This window comes from Cherax quadricarinatus, chromosome 34, assembly GCF_038502225.1.
Source record: "Cherax quadricarinatus isolate ZL_2023a chromosome 34, ASM3850222v1, whole genome shotgun sequence".
In the NCBI taxonomy this organism is placed as follows: Eukaryota; Metazoa; Arthropoda; class Malacostraca; order Decapoda; family Parastacidae; genus Cherax; species Cherax quadricarinatus.
Genome location: NC_091325.1, coordinates 14,765,165 through 14,784,836, shown reverse-complemented (window position 1 = coordinate 14,784,836; position 19,672 = coordinate 14,765,165). Strand labels below are relative to the sequence as shown.

Genomic DNA, 19,672 nt, shown 5'->3' with positions numbered 1-19,672 from the left:
AAGCTTTTTCAGAAATGTATGTTTGAGAGAATCAATACATTATAATTAGAATTTTCTGCAAGGCTGTTTACAAGTTCTCGAAAATGACTGAAACTTGAGTCTGTCTCTGGGAGACTCCAGTAGTTACACTCGTCTATCCTGACGTTTTGTCTCTAATCGTCACTACGTCTTCTGCTCTTAAGATATCGATTATTTATTGTCCTCATTAGCTATACATCATCTGTAAACAGGAATACTCAGGACTCTACCTCGCCAGGCAAATCATCTATGAATACCAGGAACCGTAAAGTGCCTTTCCCATTATCCCTGCTTCTTTGTTTTCAAGTTTATAAATTACTCTTGCAAAGAACTATGTCTAATGTTGCTTTAAAGTCCAGAACTATTCGGTCCACCCATCCTTTTGTTTCCTGCCTGATCTCTATTACTAGTTCATGGATCTCCGGTAGGTTTGTAAAGCAAGATTTACCTTTTATATACCATTGCTGGTTGCTGTTTACTGCACTTTATCATTCTGTGTATTCCACTCTTCGTATTCTCTTCCTTACCTTGCATAGCAAGCGAGTGTGAGAGTCAGCGACTATGGGTACACGTTCATGAAGGAGTAAATTAGGGTGGGGGCATGGAGAGAAAATAATAACCGCATCTTCGTTCCAGGAAGTGCCTGTTACCTGGCTATATTTACCTGCAAGTCGCAAACACCAACAGCCTGACCGATCAGGCAATCACCAGGGGAAAACCAGGCACCAGGTGTGGCTTCACTGAAAAAAAAAGTACACCAACCCCTGGCCACAGGTAAATCACAAGTAAAAGAAAACAGGAAGGAGAAAAAAAAAGCACGAAATGAGGAGAATAACTTTCCTACCTGAGCGCAGGCGAGAAAGATGTATCATAATTTACACCTGGAAAATACAGGAAATACTGGTTTCCAATTTTGGCACTAGAATAACAATTTACGAGAGTTGGAGGTTCAGTAGAGATGCTAAACACCTTCAAGGAAACGCAAAGCTGCAATATATACACTAATGATATCTATTATTATTATTATTATTATTATTATTATTAGTGGTGGTAGTAGTAGTAGTAGTAGCCGGAATAGTAGAATTAGTTGTAATAGTAAAATAATCCACTTCAAGCACTCACATTCTTAGGGTAATAAAGAGTCCTGGAATGGCTGGGGTGGACAGTAATCGGTTATCTGAGGAACAGTTGGGTAGCTCCAGTTTCTTGGATCACGAGCCCCTATCACTAGTACCAAGGTATAAACTCACCGAGAGACTCAAATAGCATAAATAGTTAATGGCTTTTCTTCAAGTCGCTACCAATGGTATCCTCTCAGGGCTATGGCAATATTAATTCGTGTTAAGCGCTAAACCCATGTGGGTGGAGGCTTGATCCTCCGTCTGCTAAGCGCCAGACAAACTCGCTTCCTATTTGTACTCACTAGCTCTGGGCTGCAGTACGCAAGCATCAACAGTTTGACCAGGTCTCTTAGGAGGCGTTGAGTGGAACCTGTCTAGATCATCAGGTAGTGAGCGGGTACACTAGCCCAGGTCTTCAGCAGGTAATCCTGCCCAGGTCTTCAACAGGTAGTGAGCAGGTACACCTGCAGCATCCAGCACCCCACTTCTGGGACGAGGTACAGCGCCTCCATCTCCCGGCTCCTCAGCATCACCTCCATAATTCACTCGTTTTTGGGTGTGGATCTGGCGTTACCATGGAGATACTGACGCCGGGAGCTGGGACAACAACTAGCGTGTCTGTTTTGGTGCTTTGTCTAGTGAGCGAGAGGCGTGGAAAATAACACGGAGAGTTGGAGAAAGAGGGTGTGAGCAAGAGAGAGTGTGAGAGAGAGAAAAAGAATGCTAGAGAGTGAGAGGAAATCGGACGGGAGGGGTGTGAAGGAGAGAAATAAAATAGAAAGGGAGAACTGTGTGTGTGTGTGTGTGTGTGTGTGTGTGTGTGTGTGTGTGTGTGAGCGAGCGAGAGAGAGAGAGAGAGAGAGAGAGAGAGAGAGAGAGAGAGAGAGAGAGAGGAAACCGGGATTGATATATAAAATTAAAAGAAGGAAAAGGTATGAGGAAAAATAAAAAATTGAAAGGAAAGGGGTGGATAGAGTTCTTGAGGTCTCTGGGACCGTACTCCTTACTAAGTAGACCAGAAAGATACATCATAATCTACACCTGAAAGATACTGAAGGGATTCCTCCCAGACCTGCACATCGAAATTACTACTTATTAATGCTTGGCAGATGGTGCAAAATACTTGCAATGAAAAGCAGGGGAGCTATGAGTACACTGAGAGAGACAGACCTCAGTAAGTGTAAAGATACCACGACTCATCAACACCCTCCCTTCATGCATAAAGTGGATTACTACCGTACCCTTTTCTGTCTTAAGGTGGAACTCGACAAATTACTCAAAACAGTTCCTGATAAGCTGGTTTGTGCATACGATGGATTGCGGGTGGCGGGCACCTAGAGTTTGATCGAGCAGGCCGGCAACCAGGAGACCTGGTCTGAGATCGGGCCACAGAAATGGATGTTACAATTCCTACCTCAAGGCAAGAGATGTTGAGCCATTGATGATACCCTTCAAGTCACCTGTTCTCTCCAGGCTGGAATACTGCTGTGTACTAACAGCAGGCAAGTCTGTTATGCTGCATAACATACAAAGAACCTTCACTGCCTGGATACACTCAATCAAACATCTAAACTACTGGGTGACAAAGATATATAATAAAAAAAATGGGGCGTGACAAGTGCACTAAGAGTACACAGCGAGCATCAGAGGTCCCTGACTCTTCAACGCCTTCCCTCCGTGTATAAGGAGAATTATACACGGAGGGAGAGAGAATCGGGTAAATTTCTCTGATTAGTGCCTGGCCAGCCGGAGATGTGGCTCGTTCGTTGGGACTGCCTGCTGCCACCAGCAACAGCCTAGCTGATCAGGTCTTGATCCTCCTGGAGGACTGGCCTAGGACTGGGCAGCGGAGGCATTGACTCCTGGAAGCATCCTTCAGGAATGGTGAATGTTACCCACAGGTCCCTCCATGCCAGTCAGGTCCCTCCATGCTAGTCAGGTCCTTTCATGCTAGGCAGCCCCCGCCATGCTGGGCAGGTTCCCCCATGCTAGTCAGCTTCCTTCATGTTAGGCAGGTCCCTCCATACTAGTCAGGTCCCACCATGTTCTTCAGGTTTCTGCATGCTAGTCAGGTCCCTCCAGGTCCTTCATTGCCTTTTCACATTCACTTTAAACTTCCATCAGTTTTGCGTGTTTATTTAGCGAAGTTTCCCGTTAAATTTAGGCTGTGTATCCCCTTGGTGACGGTTTTTGGAATCAACCATCTTGTGAAAGAAAGTACAGGAAGAAGAACGACACACTCCTTTAGACAGGAGGTCGCTACATTTTTTGGGATGCTCAAAGTTGCATGTCCCATTTTTTCCCCTGTTATTCCATGCTTACAGATGCCCCAAGCATAATATTTGCACAAATTCACCTTTGGTTGAGAATTGTTGGGAGGTGTGTTGTCAATTTCTGCAGGTTCTGGGACTGCACTATAATCCTCAGTATCCAAGCCAGGGCCACCCCGTCCTGGATTCCATCTACTTTCCCCAGTAGAGGAAGGAGGAAGAGACTCCTCTCCAACATCTGTACTGTGGGCCACGGTCTTGTGCAATGATGGTTGTATATTTACGGTTTTAGATGGTTGTATATTTACTGTTTATGTGGTGGTTTTGGTAGTGTCCCTAGGAGAGTCTGGGCTGGCAGTAAAGCTGGGGGCTGGGTCTGGGTCAGCACTGGGGCTGGGGGCTGAGCCTGGGCCAACGGCTGGGCCTTGGCCAGCACCAGCACTGTGGGTATTAGTGCTTTGACTGGGGGAGCCTGGGCCAGCACCAGCACTGTGGGTATTAGTGCTATGACTGGGGGATGGGTCTGGCTTAGCACCATGTGGGTGACTAGATAGTTTCGAGTCATCTGTTGTGGTATGGACATTCTGCATTTTTTGATACACTATCTCTTGCTCCCATGTTTTATATATTTTTGGTAGACTATCCAAGAGGTCATCCTTGTTTTCTTGATTATTTTTATCATTTATTACTCTCCTTAGTACCTTTCTGATACCTGCCCAAAGTTCTACATCTTTATTGCACAACCGAAAGCACCTTGCTAGTTCGAGGTCATTTTTTGAGGCTGTATTTAGTCTAGTACAAGAGATATGGTGTTTGGAAGAGCATAGATTGCATGTGATTCTGGATTGCCTTCCAAGGATATTTTTACATGTCCCACAGATATGCTGTGCTGACATCCTGTCAGCACAGCACTTTGTATGCCACGTAAGAAAACTGATTTCCACTTTACCTTTCTCTTGCTGGTGCCAGTAATATGCAAGATGTATTTATACGAGCCAAGTTTGCAGTATGTGGGTGGTGGTGTAGGGTGGGTGTGAGCCGGGCAGGACTTACCCACACTGCCACACCACTATTATTTTATTATTATTATTATTTAAATTCCTTTTATGTAGTGCTGTACGCTGTTTATCTCAAGGATATACACTGTATTGTTTCAAAATACACTTTTCACTGCGCTATACTGGGATCATTGTTTTATTATTTACACAGCAGTGAGGCCTACGCTAACTTTCCCCTACACTTCTAAGGAAAAGATTATTTCCCGTTTAGTAGAGGTAACGGTTGTATGCTCAATTTATGTATGTTGTGATTCCCTGCACCTCAATGCTACCCTCACTCGTTTCATCTCTTATGACTATAGTAGTTACTTATCCGTTATTAACACTTCACTGGACCTCTGGCAATAGTTCGCTAGTGCCAGTCGCTTGTAAGATATTCCCCTATCTACACTATATATTGTACGCTATACTGGGGGATAATTAAGATTACTCTTATCTACAATTTAGTTCACTATGTCACTGCACATATATATATCCTTGTCACTCACTATATTACTTATAGATAGATCAATATTTGTTTATTTCCACTTGTGTCGACATCCGGCAATAATTCACTAGTGCTGGTCAGGTCTATTTCCCACGGTAACCGTTTCTCCACCTGCACTCTCCATGTGACACTATAATCCATATTTTCCTATTTAGTGTTCACTGATATTCCTTTTTTGTTTGTTCAAAGGAGTATATGCACTTTATGGTTGCACACGCTTATTTCCTGCATTCTGTTCCCTCTGCTACTATCAAGACACGCAGTTTTTGACGGAGCACAAACGCGCGCGACTGTCCCCTCTGTCCCCTCAGTAGGTGATTACCAGTTAGCACTCAGTGCTCATTTAAACGAATCCTCTTTAATCACATGAGCCTCACGCCTCTAGTTCTGAGAGCCAGTTTAAATGGATCCAGGTTCACTGTCCTCTTTGTTGGCCGTGGCAAAGTATGCTTCTTTCCATCCTGAATTTCAAAAGATCCAGGAGTGGTTAGCACATTTTTATGCACAGGAAAATGATGTGAAGCTCAGCTGGTGCTCAGGCCAAGTCGCGTACCTCGACAAAAAGAACTAGCAGGTCCTGAGGTGAATGCTGCTATTTCTAGCTCGCTATATAGCAAGACTTGCCTCATAACAGCTGTATAGGTGGTAGTAATGTTTATTCTTGTTACTTAATTTTAACTTGTGTGTTCTAATGTGTATTTTGCATTTATACTAGCAAGAACTCAGAGTGATATACATTAGATCAAGCACTCTCAGATTTCAGAATTTCTTTCCTTCTGTGTTCTCGCATGTACAATTATGTACTGCATATTCTCATATATACTGTTATGTACTCCCATGCACAACCATATACTCCCATATACCTTTATATACATCCACGAACTGTTATATATTCCCATGTATTACCCTGTACTCGCAAGCTTTACAATGTGCTCTCCCACGAAGCAAAGATACTCCGGCACCAAGGCACCTTTCCTCTGTCCTCCCCTCTGGCTCACCTAAACCCATTAATTAATGTGTCTAATTATTACAGCCAATGCATGTTAATTTCCTTAATTAGCAGAACTACCAATCAGCCACTAGCTGTGTAATTAAAGTGTAATTGCTCCTCACTAACAGTTAAGGAGCGATTCCTGAGGACTGTTAACTGCAGAATAATATCGCATCTGTTCAGAGTGCTGAGATGGCCACAAATGTCTTCTCTTCCGATTTTGTTGAGAGGTGTGATGAAGTAAGACGCTGGCTCGTGTTTTTTGACACCCCAGTAATTGAAAAATATTGTCAGATGTTATTATGGAATGTGAGACAGTTACACATCGGACATATTTATTGGAAAGCGTTTCGGTCCTGGGACTTTGATCACTTCTGATGAAGGTCAAAGGACCGAAACGTTTACAGATACATATACGCTCTCTCTCTCTCTCTCTCTCTCTCTCTCTCTCAAACTATGAGGAGAGGTTGGAAAAGTAAATCTGACGACTTTAAAGGACAGAAGGACAAAGGGGAACATGATTACTACGTACACTCGTACAGACTGTCTGTAGGAGTGGACAGACAGACTGTATACTCGTACAGCTTAAAATGCAGGTGAGCCACAAGGCTGAGGCAGTGGTGGAGGCACTGATTTCTAGCATAAGAGGCTAGAAGTCAGTGCCTCCACCAGTGATGCTGTTGAAAGTAATCCAGGAGGCTGGGCCAGGAGCTAGGTCTCAGATCCCCCCATCCTCGGTATTATGCAGTGTGCTATATTTAAAATATTGTACAAATTTATATAAGAAATAACGCTCCATATGTAATGTCATTTTCCGGGTATTGTACTGAAAGATGACGTGTTTTATTCCCTGAAAGCGGTCGCGTTTTATTCCTGTCAGGCAGGAGCAGATGAGGTGTGTTTAGTCAGCAGGTTACGCACAGCAGAGGAAGCAAAGATGTAGTGGTGTATGTGGTGTTGGATTAAGTTTTTTTCAGTGTATACTATAGGTGTTTTTGCCTGCTGGTAACTAATCTAAAAGACAGAAGTAAAAGGGGGGGGGGTGTCATGGAGCCTCCTTGTTTATAAATGTATATAAAATTTTGTCACTAGTAGCAGTGAGCTAATGTGAAGTGGTGTGTGGTGTTTTTTTGGAGTAGATTGTAAGTTGTATATAAGTTACTATTATTAATATAGATATATTTTTTGTATAGGTGAGTTTTTGTATCCTTCCTAACACTATATTAATTATTTGCACTCAAGCTTCCTAATTTGTATGAGTAACATGCTGGCCCAAGAGTGGCTGTGTTTTTTCAGTGTAATTTAAATGCCCCTAGACAGCAGATTGAGCAGCCATTTAGGAGCCAGGACCATTGTATTTAAGTTACGATATTAAAGTCGTAACACTCGGATACACAACTCTGTAAGTATATCTCGGCGCACGCACGCATGCGTGCGGACACACACACACACACACACACACACACACACACACACACACACACACACACACACACACACACACACACACGGCAGGTGATAATGGCTAAAGATAGTATGTACTGCTAAAACAAACATTAGTTTTTAAATAAAAATTAAGATTACAAACAATTCTAAACTATTAAGGGAGACTGTTGACAAAAAAAATTGTATTAGCTGCGAAGAATAAATGTTAAATACAAAAACAGAATCAGAGACGAGGAGCGACATGTATACGAGATAAAATGCTTAGCCTTAGTGAGTAAAATTGTTTAGTCGGGTTGGAAAAAATCACGAAACAACAAGAACCAACTAATTAAAAAATTACCCAAAAAGTGTTACAAAGAGAAAGATATTGGAAGACCGTAAGTATGCACACTTTAAAGACCTTTCAGAGGATAATAAATGGCTTCATAATTACTAATAAAAGGGGTAAATGGTCAAAGAAGCCAGAATAGAAATTTATCACATAGTAAACAGCACAGTACAGAAAACTAAATTAAAATAAATTGAAAAAGCAGTGAGAGAAATAAACACATCTGTAAATATTTCATGGCACTTGGAGCAACTGCAACGTGCCTAAAACTTCCAAATTAATATGGAACATTGTAAATCAGTTTGAAATGCAAAAAATGCATTTATGTTTCACTGATTGTGGGTATTGTTAACCTGACTTGTACTAGAGTCAATGAAGTCCTATATGCTGTAGTTTCTGACATATAAGGCGCACGAGGGTCGGCTGCTTGCTGGCACGATGTTTTCAAGCAGCAATAATTATAATAATAATAATAATAATATTTATTTCTACAACTACATGTTCAAGGTATACAGGTTTAGCTGACGTCATACTACTACATAGAAAGCCGCTTGTTATGTAGAGCATTTCGGGCAGATTGGGTCAATTTTGTCCCAGGATGCGACTCACACCAGTTGACTAACATCCAAGTACCTGTTTTACTGATGGGTGGACAAGGACAGCAGGTGTCTTAAGGAAACACGTCATAATGATTCCAACCGTACCGGGGATCGACCCCCAGACCTCAGTGTGTGAGTTGAGTGCGCTAACACTTTAACGTAACGCTACGCTACGCTACACCTTAACGTAACGTAACGTTAGTAAACAGCACTGCTAAAGCGTAACGCAGAGCCTACCCTTGATCCTAACCTTGAGCATATAAGGCGCAGTTTGATTTAATAAGACTTTTTAGGGAAAGAAGTGCGCCTTATATGCCGGAAAATACAGTACCTAAAATACAAGAGACAGTGTGTAACAGTAAGAAGGGCGAGTATAACCACTGGAGTCCCACAAGGATTATCATTGAGACTGCTAATATTGGTAATATATGTAAATATCCTCCCATAAGAGAGCGAACTGTGTGTGAGAAACTTGATGTCCATTGAAATAAGACTGGAACAAAGGATAGTCAGGTTCCGGAGAGAACTGAACAAAATACAATAATGTTCTATGAAGTGATTCTTTCCACCCCATTTTCCTTGCACCCCTCTCCTACACTTCTTCCTTCATCTTATCTTTCCCAACTCTCTTCCATTAATTCCAACTTTTCCTATTTACTTTCCTTCCATCTTTCCCTATTTTCTTTACACTTCCACCTATTTTCTTTATTCCAACCTTCTCCTCTCATTCATCACTCTTTCCGCTTCCTTCTCCATCACCTTTCTCTCTCTCCCTTCGTCCTTCCCCTTTCTACTTTTGTAGTCCCTCTCAACTTCCAAGCTTTACTCTTCTCTGCTTCCTTCACCATCATCATCTGCTCCTCGTCTGAACCAAGTTCTTGCAAAAGTTGTTAAGAGGCTCTTCCAACCTCGTAATTCCTTCCAGGAGCTGGACTCTTCCCTACCCAATCCTACATCTGCTTTAACCTTCTCTCCATACACCTGTAGCCACACCTGTTCCTACTAGACCCTTCTGCCTTTTTCATTAACCCCTTACCCCCGTATCTGCAATTACACATGCGCCTGTTTCTCTGATGAGGAGAAGGTACATGTGCAGTGTGATATTGGGTACGATTTTTTTATCCTATTTTAAAATTTTGTCACCATTACCTTAAAATTCCACTGAGTTCAGAGGTACATAAACAGATGTGTGTATGGGTTGCCTGTAAAACACACACACACACACACACACACACACACACACACACACACACACACACACACACACACACACACACACACACACACACACACACATGAATAAGATGAAAGCAACAGAGCAATAGTAGATGACACACTAGCTGAGGTTGCTAGAAGGGCTCACATGAGCAGGGCAAAACAACTGATCACAGGGGACTTCAACCATAAGGCCGTGTTCCATGCTGGAGGTAGTAATGGAGAACTTCGTGCACCAATATGTTAGGGATACAGCTAGCGAGAGAGAGAAAGGATGAACCAGTAAGGTTGAACCTTGTATATACCCTGAGTGGTTCTGACATAGGGGATATTACATATGAATTGCTCCCCGGCACTAGCAATAACACGGTCCTGAGTTTCAAATACTTTGTGGAATTAACAGTTCACAATTGAAGCAGCAAGGGAAAGAAGCCAGACTTGAAAAGAAGGGACTACACGGGCATGGGGCAATTACTGGATGAGGTGCAGCGGGAAAGAGAACTAGAGGGAAAGACAGTAAATGAAATGGAATATGTGGCTAGAAAGTGCAGGGAGGCGGAGTTCATTCCCAGGAGCAACAGAAACACTGGGAAGACCAGAGTGAATTCATGGTTTGCCCAAAGATGTAGAGAGGCCAAAGCCAAATGTTCTAGAACATGGAAAGAGTACAGAAGGCAAAGAACTCAGGAAAACAAGGAGCCGCGCTGAGGAACCAGAAGTGAGTGTATGAATTAGAAGAGAGGCTCAAGGGCATCGAAAGCCAAATCTGTCCCAAAGTTATATAGCAACATCAGTCAGGGACCAGGTAAGGAGCAGCACCTTCAAGGAATGACCTGGAAGAGGAGACAGTAAAGCTACCAGCTAACCAAAGCCATAGTGCACCAGCAAGAATTGGACACAATGCTCAAAATTTCGTCGTTAAAAAAGAAATTTCCAGCAGAATATTTTTATTTCTGCTACAGAATGGTTATTCATCCAGTGAGACCCATATGTACGATTTTTTAAGTACTCTTATTCAATCTTTGAAGAAAAAATGTTAATATAATTCTTAATAAGCTCAATTTTTCCCAATAACCTCGACAAAAAACATGTGTTTAGCTAACAATAATTCTATGAAACTTATCTGGTGGATCTGGTAATACTAGGAAGGTTAATATCTTGATAGTTTACCCTGAGGGGGTGCGCCAGCCGTTGTTTTATGTTGATGGTAATGAAATAAATGCCTCCCTCACTGTGTTCAAGGTGCAGTGACAGGGCAGCAGACTTTCATGTAAAAGCTACTATAAAGCATCGATAAAGTAAAATATACATATATATCCCTGTACATCCACTCATAATTTTGCTGCATTATTAATAAAACAAATTCTTCGTCCTCGCACAGGCTGCTGGGGGGTTGGTGTTGGCCCTGAGCATCTGGTTGGCTGTAGACAACACGTCCTTCCTGCTGCTGACGAGGGTGTCAGACAATGAGAGCCTGCAACATTTCAACCAGCCCTCCGTCATGGAGCACGGGGCCTACGTTCTCATCGTGGCTGGCGGCTTGGTCTTCCTTATCGGCTTCCTTGGCTGTTGTGGAGCAGCGATGGAGTCTAGGGCGCTGCTGACCATGGTGAGAACACAACACTCTTACGTTCACAGTATATTATGGGTGAAAATATGATTCAAACTTCACAATTAACAAAGAAATTAAAGAAGCCGGACGACTTTTCGGTCCTTCCTGAACCATTATCAAATCGCAATCTGATAACAGTTCAGCACGAGCCGAAACCTCTAACAGTTTCATCAACAGTTTATTGTTGCTTTGTTCCATCCATACTATTGTGACATTCTTCAATTAGATTTTGTCTTATAAAAAAAACGAAAGTATATCGTAGGTTGTATGTTTGTGAGAAACAGCAATATTAAATTGATAAATACCTTGACACGTTCTAAATCAATTAAAAAATGTATAAAAACAGGATACTGAGTACGAAATCAAATGAATGCAAGAGAAGACAATATTTACAATAAATGTTAATGAGGGCTTTTCTAGGGATTGCCTGTAATGAATTATACAAAGTTGTGTGTGCGAAATTTAAACTGTAGGTGGAAAGTAGCGTTGCATTGTTTCTCCAATACACATGTCTTCCCGTCCACGCTGATCTCCCCGTCCAACCTTATCTCCCCTATCACCCTTGTCTTCCCACACCACACATCCCCTCATATCCCTCATCCTCATCCCTCACCACCATCATTACCCCCTCACCCTTGTCTTCCCGGTGCTGAACAGTGAGTGACACAATTTAACCTTCCCACAGTACGGTCTGATGATCATCATTATCTTCATCTTGGAGGTGACAGGAGGAGCTCTCGCTGCTGTCTACAAGGCTGAGGTAAGCGACTTAGTTCAAGTTTAAATCATTTTGACAGCAACTGCCTCGGCCATGTGGTCACTCTAGGGGCTCCTGTCTGGAAGGTCTGGATGACAGATACTCGTACTCCGACCTAGACAATAGCGAGCCACTATATTTAAAAGAAATCAACTGTATTTGAGTCATTAAAGCTACAGTTAGAAGAATAAAAGACTTGGGCAGCACCTGGGTATCTTAATTGTAGAAGTGTGCAACCGGTAGTTTTTATCAATCCAATACAGAGAAAAAACACTGGAACATGCGAAAAGGGAGTGAGAGGTAATGAGTCCCTCAACCTAAAGATGAAGTGTTCAGTCTGTCAACCTTTTCACATCTTACCCAGTTTTTCTGTGTACTGGACTGATAAAGCCAATGTCTAGCGAAACATTTCCATAATACATATACCCTGGTTTCACACAAGTGTCTTATTTATCTACCTGTCGGTTTCCTAAACCATTTGTATAATAAGGCTACAATTCACCTGTAAACTATCATTTACAAATAGTCTGAATGCTAACGTAGAGAGTAAGGTAAACTCCAGGTATGTACTCGGAGAGATACACTTTGGCTGCCTCAGCCCTTGATAATGAGCCTGAATACGCGGCTTGGCCTGGTATCAGGCTCTACACAACTGACCAATACAGTGACGAAATGATTGCCCAGGATGGGACTGTTAAGTTTACCTGCTACTCGAATTCTATCTACATCACTGAACAAATGATTCAGCTCGTCAAAAAACCTATTTTTGTCGTTTATATTTGTTTAAGCAATTTCTCAAGTTACCTGTGTGTCAGTATCATTGATACTGTGGTGTCAGTCTCATTGATACTGTGGTGTCAGTGTCATTGATACTGTGGTGTCAGTATCATTGATACTGTGGTGTCAGTGACATTGATACTGTGGTGTCAGTCTCATTGATGCTGTGGTGTCAGTGACATTGATACTGTGGTGTCAGTCTCATTGATGCTGTGGTGTCAGTGACATTGATACTGTGGTGTCAGTCTCATTGATGCTGTGGTGTCAGTCTCATTGATACTGTGGTGTCAGTGTCATTGATGTTGTGGTGTCAGTCTCATTGATGCTGTGGTGTCAGTCTCATTGATACTGTGGTGTCAGTCTCATTGATGCTGTGGTGTCAGTGTCATTGATGTTGTGGTGTCAGTCTCATTGATACTGTGGTGTCAGTGTCATTGATCTTGTGGTGTCAGTCTCATTGATGCTGTGGTGTCAGTGTCATTGATGTTGTGGTGTCAGTCTCATTGATACTGTGGTGTCAGTGACATTGATACTGTGGTGTCAGTCTCATTGATGCTGTAGTATCAGTCTCATTGATGCTGTGGTGTCAGTCTCATTGATACTGTGGTGTCAGTCTCATTGATACTGTGGTGTCAGTCTCATTGATGCTGTGGTGTCAGTCTCATTGATGCTGTGGTGTCAGCCTCATTGATGCTGTGGTGTCAGCCTCATTGATGCTGTGGTGTCAGTCTCATTGATGCTGTGGTATCAGCCTCATTGATGCTGTGGTGTCAGTCTCATTGATACTGTGGTGTCAGTCTCATTGATGCTGTGGTGTCAGTCTCATTGATACTGTGGTGTCAGTCTCATTGATGCTGTGGTGTCAGTCTCATTGATGCTGTGGTGTCAGCCTCATTGATGCTGTGGTGTCAGTCTCATTGATGCTGTGGTATCAGCCTCATTGATGCTGTGGTGTCAGTCTCATTGATACTGTGGTGTCAGCCTCATTGATACTGTGGTGTCAGTCTCATTGATGCTGTGGTGTCAGCCTCATTGATGCTGTGGTGTCAGTCTCATTGATACTGTGGTGTCAGCCTCATTGATACTGTGGTGTCAGTCTCATTGATACTGAAGTGTCAGTCTCATTGATGCTGTGGTGTCAGTCTCATTGATGCTGTGGTGTCAGTCTCATTGATACTGTGGTGTCAGTCTCATTAATGCTGTGGTGTCAGTCTCATTGATACTGTGGTGTCAGTCTCATTGATGCTGTGGTGTCAGTCTCATTGATACTGAGGTGTCAGTCTCATTGATGCTGTGGTGTCAGTCTCATTGATGCTGTGGTGTCAGTCTCATTGATACTGTGGTGTCAGTCTCATTGATACTGTGGTGTCAGTCTCATTGATACTGTGGTGTCAGTCTCATTGATACTGTGGTGTCAGTCTCATTGATACTGTGGTGTCAGTCTCATTGATACTGTGGTGTCAGTCTCATTGATGCTGTGGTGTCAGTCTCATTGATACTGTGGTGTCAGTCTCATTGATGCTGTGGTGTCAGTCTCATTGATACTGAGGTGTCAGTCTCATTGATGCTGTGGTGTCAGTCTCATTGATGCTGTGGTGTCAGTCTCATTGATACTGTGGTGTCAGTCTCATTGATACTGTGGTGTCAGTCTCATTGATACTGTGGTGTCAGTCTCATTGATACTGTGGTGTCAATCTCTTCATTCACGTAAAATTAATTCTATTCTCCATGTTGTGGTTTCTTATATCCTCTGGAACTGACTTATTAAATTATATCTCAAAGGTGATAGGATAGTTTAGGGCCTTTCCTACCTCCTCTCTCCTACCTCCTACCTCTTCTCTCCTACCTCCTCTCTCCTACCTCCTACCTCTTCTCTCCTACCTCTTCTCTCCTCTCTGCTACCTCCTACCTCCTCTCTTTAACCTCTTCTCTCCTATCTTCTCTCTGTAACATTCTCTCTTCACCCTCCCTCTTCACTTTCCTCTTCACCCTCCTCTCAACACAGTGTTTGAAAGCAATACTTGCTCTTAATAAAAGTCTTCGCTCTAGAGCAAATCATCGCGTGCCTATACAAGTTTTATCTGTACATTTATGTCCTGCATCGCAGCGAGCAGCATGTCCCTTATAAGTTTAACGCTTAGTTATAATAATAATAATAATAATAATAATAATAAATGGCACTGCATGTGCACTAAATTTCGTTAAATATCAGGAATTATGGAGGCGACCAGAGTAGCTCTCAGTGTGATCTACATGACTGAGGTGGGGCTAAATCAAGCTCTTGTCCCCCTACATCTCTCTGCTAAGACTGTTATCCAGGGCCGCAGGACATTGCTAAAGAAAAATAATTTAATTATAATTATAATTACAATATTTATTGTGAATATTATTATTCCACTTGCTGTCCCTTCCTTCCTCCCTGTTCTTCCTGTCCCTCCTTCCCTGTTCTTACTGTCCTTAATTCCCTGTTCTTCCTGTCCCTTCCTCCCTGTTCTTCCTGTCCTTAATTCCCTGTTCTTCTTGTCCCCTCGTTCCCTGTTCTTCCTGTCCTTAATTCTCTGTTCTTCCTGTCCCTCCCTCTCTGTCCTTCCCTCCTTGATCTATCCAGTCCAGGACTATTTAATATCTCTGTTTTAATATCGTCTGACTTACAACTGAAGGTTCCCGGGTTCAACCCTCGAACCCGTGGAGTGAAAGTCAAGTTTTCTGACACTTCCGTTGCCTCTCCCACCCAGCAGCATTATAACCTTAATTTTTAAAGGGGTGGACCGGTAAGCCAGCAGAAGGCCTCGGCCAGATGACCAAAAGCTCCAATGGCGGGTCATCGTATGACTAAGCCCCGCCTCAGGAAACACTTTCTCTGTTTCCTGATGAATCTTACCTACGTACGTACCTACCTACCAACCTACCCTCCTTACCTACGTCCCTACCTACCTATGTACATGTATGATGTCGGACTGTTGCGGGTTGCATCCTGGGGACGGGACCAGCTCGAAGTACTCAGGTTTAAGGTAAAAGGTGCTTGCTGATCGAAGTTGATCTTATGAGAGTAATCACAAAATCCATCCCCCTTCCGTTTTTCTTACCCGCCATCCTCTCTGCACACCACACTGGGACCCATCCCTAGCCCAGCCCTGTCCTCTTCCTTCTTCCCTTCCTCCTTCCCTTGTCCCCTTTCCCTGCTTCCTTTCACTGTACTCCTTTTTCCCAATACAAATCCTTGCCCTATTGTCCCGCCTCATGTTCCTCTTCCTTCAGCAGCAGACATTCTGTATGTTTCTTGAAAAAGGATTTACAAGCAAGACACTCCTGTTTTCTGCTTGCCAATTGTGGGAGCTCGCAACACGAGAGAGAGAGAATGTGTACTCAGATATATGTGGTTGCAGGAGTCTGAGTCTCAGCTCTTGGTATTGCCTCACAACCAGCCACTACTGGGTTCACTCTCTTCATGAGTCCTCTCATACTTTTTCTTAAAGCTTTTTATAGATTCTGTCTCTAGCACTTTTCTGTTCAGGTTGTTCCATTTCCAGACCTTTTCTGAGGCTGAAGAAATATTTCCAAATATTCTTGTGACTCGCCTGTGTTTTTAATTTCCAACTGTGCCCTCGTGTACCTGTTTTTCTCCACTAGCATAGCCTGTGCCTATTAGTTCCTCTCATTATTTTATACTTTGTTATCGTGTCTCTCAAGACGTTCTGTCTTCTAATGTCTTCAGGTTTAGCTCCTTTAGTTTCTCCTCATAGGTTATACTCCATACTTCTGGAACTCACTCTCCAAGTAAGCTCCTTCACTTTTTCCAGTTTCTTAACATGCTTGATCAGATGTTGGTTCCATACTGCTGCTGCTGCATACTCCAAGCTGGGCCTGACAAAAAGTCTTGTATAGTGTCGTGAATGACTCTTGAGGGGTTCCGCAAGCTAATCTTAGATCTGCCAGACGTATATTTGCCTAAGAGGTTATCAAGTTGTGGTCGCCTCAGGTGATATGCTCGGTAGTATACTCTCTCCGAGGTGCTTCTCTTTAAGATTTACAGCCTTTGTTCCGAGGCTGTATTCCGTTTGGGGTCTTCTTTGCCCGTCCTTTATTTTCACAACCTTGCGTTTACATTTGCTAAGGTTAAACCAGTAACTCCTTGTCAGACCAATACCACAGATTGTCCAGGTCCGTTTGCAACCTTTCCATGTCTTCTGTTTACGTACACCAGCAATAGTGCAGCTGCCAGTACTGATCCTTGTGAAACAACACTTGTCACATTTGCACAATTTGACAAGTCTTCTAGACAATCACTCATCGTTTCCATCTTAATGTTTCTTTAGCTACTGTAATGGCTTCCCTGTATATACTGCCTTCTCCTCTAGCTCTTGTCCCAGTCTCTCGTGCATCACTGTGTCAAAAGTTTTCTTACAATCCAGGAATGTGCAGCCTACTTATCCTTTTCTTGTACCTCTTTTGTTACCTTGTCACTGGACGCCAGCTGGGTTTGTGAGACAAGATTTACCGTGTCTAAATCCGTGTTGGATGTGTGTGTACTCGCCTATAGCTCCTGGCCCCGCCTCTTCATTGATTACTACTAGGTCCTCTCCCTGCTCCATGAGCTTTATCAAACCTCGTCTTAAAACTATGTATGGTTCCTGCCTCCACTGCAGTATTTTGTATATCGTTATCATGTCTTCCCTAACCCGTGTGTGTGTGTTAGTTACCATTTTGTCCTAGGCACATGTCAATTAGACACTAGGCCTGTTGTATATGCGTGTGCGTGTGTGTGTGTGTGTGTGTGTGTGTGTGTGTGTGTGTGAGTGTGAATGTGATGTGAGTGTGATGTGAGTGTGTGTGTGTGTGTGTGTGTGGTGTGTGTGTGTGTGTGTGTGTGTGTGTGTGTGATGTGAGAGTGTATGTGTGATGTGAGTGTGTGTGATGTGAGAGAGTGTGTGTGTACTCACCTATTTGTGGTTGCAGGGGTCGAGTCACAGCTCCTGGCCCTGCCTCTTCGCTGATTGCTACTAGGTCCTCTCTCTCCCTGCCCCATGAGCTCTATCATACCTCGCCTTAAAACTATGTATGGTTCCTGCCTCCACTACATCCCTTTCTAGGCTATTCCATGGCCTGACTACTCTATGACTGAAGAAATACTTCCTAACATCCCTTTGATTCATCTGAGTCTTCAACTTCCAATTGTGACCTCTTGTGTCTGTGTCCCATCTCTGGAACATCCCGTCTTTGTCCACCTTGTCTATTCCGCGCAGTATTTTATATGTCGTTATCATGTCTCCCCTGACCCTCCTGTCCTCCAGTGTCGTCAGGCCGTGTGTGTGTGTGTGTGTGTGTGTGTGTGTGTGTGTGTGTGTGTGTGTGTGTGTGTGTGTGTCTGTGTGTGTGTCTGTCTGTCTGTCTGTCTGTCTGTCTGTCTTTGTCAGTACCGAAAACAGACCCTAAACTTTCCTCGTAGTGTGGTACACCCGACCTTACTATACATACAGAAGGGTCTTTGTCTCCTGCTCCTGACACAACACACATTTATATGCATGGCATACACACTGCCAATGTGAATACTCCCTTCCCCTCCTCCCCCACACACGAAATACATGCACACACAAAATATACATAGGCACACAAAATACAAGGACCAATAAAAACAGGGAAAGAGGACATCGCAAATTATAGCTTAGTAAAAGAGAAACTCAAAGTATGATAGACAAATAAAGGCAGAATGTCAAATAATACTGGTGACTAAACGACTATGTAGGAAAGGCAACCCCCATATTTCATTTCCATGAGATAAAATTTAGAGAGATATCATATGCAATATTCCATAGAGGATACTGAGTACTGAGGAGAGAAGAAACAATAACAGAGTATAGGAGGAGATGGATAAACATGTGGAAGCACAAAACAAAATAAACACGTTAGCAGAGATTTACAACTACTGCAGACCTAATTCAAATGCAGCCTTTTTATACATATGCTTGATAAAATGTGAGTATTTTGTATGTAGGTTTCATGTTTCTCTTGATCCTCGTCTCTTCTAGTGTTGTTAGGGCAAGTTTTATCTCTCCTCTTGTAGTCCTTCTCATTCATCTCGGGTACCAGTCTCAGTGTCAGTCTTTGAATGTAGCAGTGTGTGTGTGTGTGTGTGTGTGTGTGTGTGTGTGTGTGTGTGTGTGTGTGTGTGTGTGTGTGTGTGTGTGTGTTTCAGTTTTCATCGGAGGAAACCAATAACGTTTTCTATTATGGGGTCAATGATTTTAACTGACATAAAATTTTGTATTGTCAGATATATTGTGGTAGAAGACCAAGCTTCCCATTCTTGAACTTCCTTATATACATATTATTTTTATAGTTATCCCTATCATTATTATTAATATTGCTATTATTAACATTAGTATTCTCTTGCACCAGGCCAAAGAGGAGCTACAGAACTTCCTGAAGCACACACTTAAGAGGTACTACTCCACCCAGGACCAGGCTAACTCCGTCACCGTCGCCTGGAACGCACTCATGGCTGAGGTAACACCACCTCTTCTTTACAACTGCCACTACCTTACTATCCCACTACCTCTATTTCACATCTCTATCCCACCACCCTCTTTTACCTGGAGTATACCTGGAGGGTGTTCAGGGGGTCAACGCCCCCGCGGCCCAGTCCTTGACCAGGCCTCTTGTTAACTCACTATCTTATCCCACCACTTCTTATACCCCACTCTCTCTCCAATCCTCTCATTCATCTTTTCCCGTTATCTCTCTTATCCTACCATCCCTTATATCCCGCTCTCTCTCCTATCTCTCCACTCGCCTTATCCCGCTGTTTCTTCCATCCCACCATCTAGCTCAACCAATCACTTATCCAGTCTCACTAGTTGTTTAGGTGTCCATCTTGCCATTAATATGTTTTATACACTCCTATCCATCCATCCACCCACCCATATGCTGTCAACTTGTCCATTTATCCATTCATCCATCAGACATCCTATCCATCCATCTCTTACTGGTGCATTT

At 43.0% G+C, this 19,672-nt stretch overlaps 1 protein-coding gene across 1 annotated transcript in view; it reads left to right on the top strand.

Annotated features, from left to right (window-relative positions):
• Window positions 1-19,672, top strand: part of LOC128693736 (tetraspanin-1) — a 149,194-nt gene that overhangs the window by 113,478 nt on the left and 16,044 nt on the right. The window contains exons 3-5 of the mRNA XM_053783581.1: window positions 10,915-11,142; window positions 11,831-11,905; window positions 19,076-19,183. Of these exons, the coding sequence (XP_053639556.1) occupies window positions 10,915-11,142; window positions 11,831-11,905; window positions 19,076-19,183 (411 nt within the window). The remainder of the gene's footprint in view (window positions 1-10,914; window positions 11,143-11,830; window positions 11,906-19,075; window positions 19,184-19,672) is intronic.